General features: G+C 61.5%; 1 protein-coding gene across 1 annotated transcript in view; it reads left to right on the top strand.

Annotated features, from left to right (window-relative positions):
* Positions 1 to 1,336: 1,336 nt before the first annotated feature.
* Positions 1,337 to 1,523, top strand: part of LOC114071897 (synaptophysin-like protein 1) — a gene marked incomplete at its 5' end in the record, with an annotated part of 6,542 nt that continues 6,355 nt past the window's right edge. Inside the window, one exon of the mRNA XM_027909779.1 lies at positions 1,337 to 1,516. Within this exon, the coding sequence (XP_027765580.1) occupies positions 1,337 to 1,516 (180 nt within the window). The remainder of the gene's footprint in view (positions 1,517 to 1,523) is intronic.

Here is a 1,523-nt window from a genome sequence, read left to right as displayed (position 1 = left end):
ATCCAGGTGAGGTCCAGGTGGCACCAGGAGGTCCAGGTGAGATCCAGGTGAGGTCCAGGTGGCACCAGGAGGTCCAGGTGAGATCCAGGTGAGGTTCAGGGAAGATCCAGGTGGGTCTGGGAAGGACCAGGTGAGGTTCAGGTAAGATTCAGGTGAGATCCAGGTGACACCTGGAAAGTCCAGGTGAGGTCCAGGAGGGTCCAGGCAAGATCCAGGTGAAACCAGGAGGGTCCAGGTGTGACCAGATGTATCCAGGTGTGCTCAGGTGTGATCAGATGAGATCCAGGTGAGGTTCAGGTGAGACCAGGAGGGGTCCAGGTGGGACCTGGAGGTCCAGGTGAGGTCCAGCTGAGGTTCAGGTGTGACCAGGTGAGATCCAGGTGAGCTCCAGGTGAAACCAGGAGGGTCCAGGTGTGTCCAGGTGAGCTCCAGGTGGAACCAGGAGGGTCCAGATGTGACCGGGTGAGATCCAGATGAGCTCCAGGTGGAACCAGGAGGTCCAGGTGAGATCCAGGTGAGGTTCAGGTGGGACCGTGGGGCTTCAGGTGAGATCCAGGTGAGGTTCAGGGAAGATCCAGGTGGGACTGGGAGGGACCAGGTGTAACAAAGTGAGACCAGGTGAGATCCAGGTGAGCTCCTGGTGGGACTTGGAGGCTCCAGGTGAGGTCCAGGTGAGCTCCAGGTGGAGCCAGGTGAGCTCCAGATGTGTCCAAGGTGGGAACAGGAGGGTCCAAGTAGGACCAGGAGGGTTCAGGTGAGGTTCAGGTGAGACCAGATGAGACCAGGAGGGTCCAGGGTGTGACCAGGTGTGACCAGAAGAGATCCAGGTGTGTCCAGGTGTGCTCAGGTGTGACCAGGTGAGATCCAGTTGAGGTTCAGGTGAGACCAGGAGGGTCCAGGTGTGTCCAGGTGGGATCAGGTGAGGTTCAGGTGTGTCCAGGTGGGATCAGGTGAGGTTCAGGTGTGACCAGGTGAGATCCAGGTGAGCTCCAGGTGTGACCAGGTGAGCTCCAGGTGAGGTTCAGGTGGGACCAGGAGGGTCCAGATGTGACCAGGTGAGGTTCAGGTGGGACCAGGAGGGTCCAGGTGTGTCCAGGTGAGCTCCAGGTGGAACCAGGAGGGTCCAGGTGTGACCAGGTGTGTCCAGGTGGGATCAGGTGAGGTTCAGGTGAGCTCCAGGTGGACCAGGAGGGTCCAGGTGTGATCAGGTGAGGTCCAGGTGTGACCAGGTGTGTCCAGGAGGGATCAGGTGAGGTTCAGGTGAGCTCCAGGTGGACCAGGAGGGTCCAGGTGTGCCCAGGTGACCTCAAACCACCCCAACTGACCCCTCCCCCCCCCTCCCCCCCCTTTCAGGCTGCACCTGTCGACCTTCCAGCCCTCGCTGACCCAGCTGTGCAACCACACCTGGCCGCGGGACGTGCACCTGGTGGGCGACTTCTCGGCCCCCTCGCGCTTCTTCCTGGCCGTGGCCGTGGGGGGGTTCCTGCTGGCCCTGGGGGGGCTGGGGGGTTACCTGGCCTACC

This window comes from Empidonax traillii, unplaced genomic scaffold (genome assembly GCF_003031625.1).
Source record: "Empidonax traillii isolate 1590-97213 ecotype Southwest subspecies unplaced genomic scaffold, ASM303162v1 scaffold2409:size24956, whole genome shotgun sequence".
Lineage (NCBI taxonomy): Eukaryota > Metazoa > Chordata > Aves > Passeriformes > Tyrannidae > Empidonax > Empidonax traillii.
This window is presented reverse-complemented; position numbering and strand designations above follow the sequence as displayed.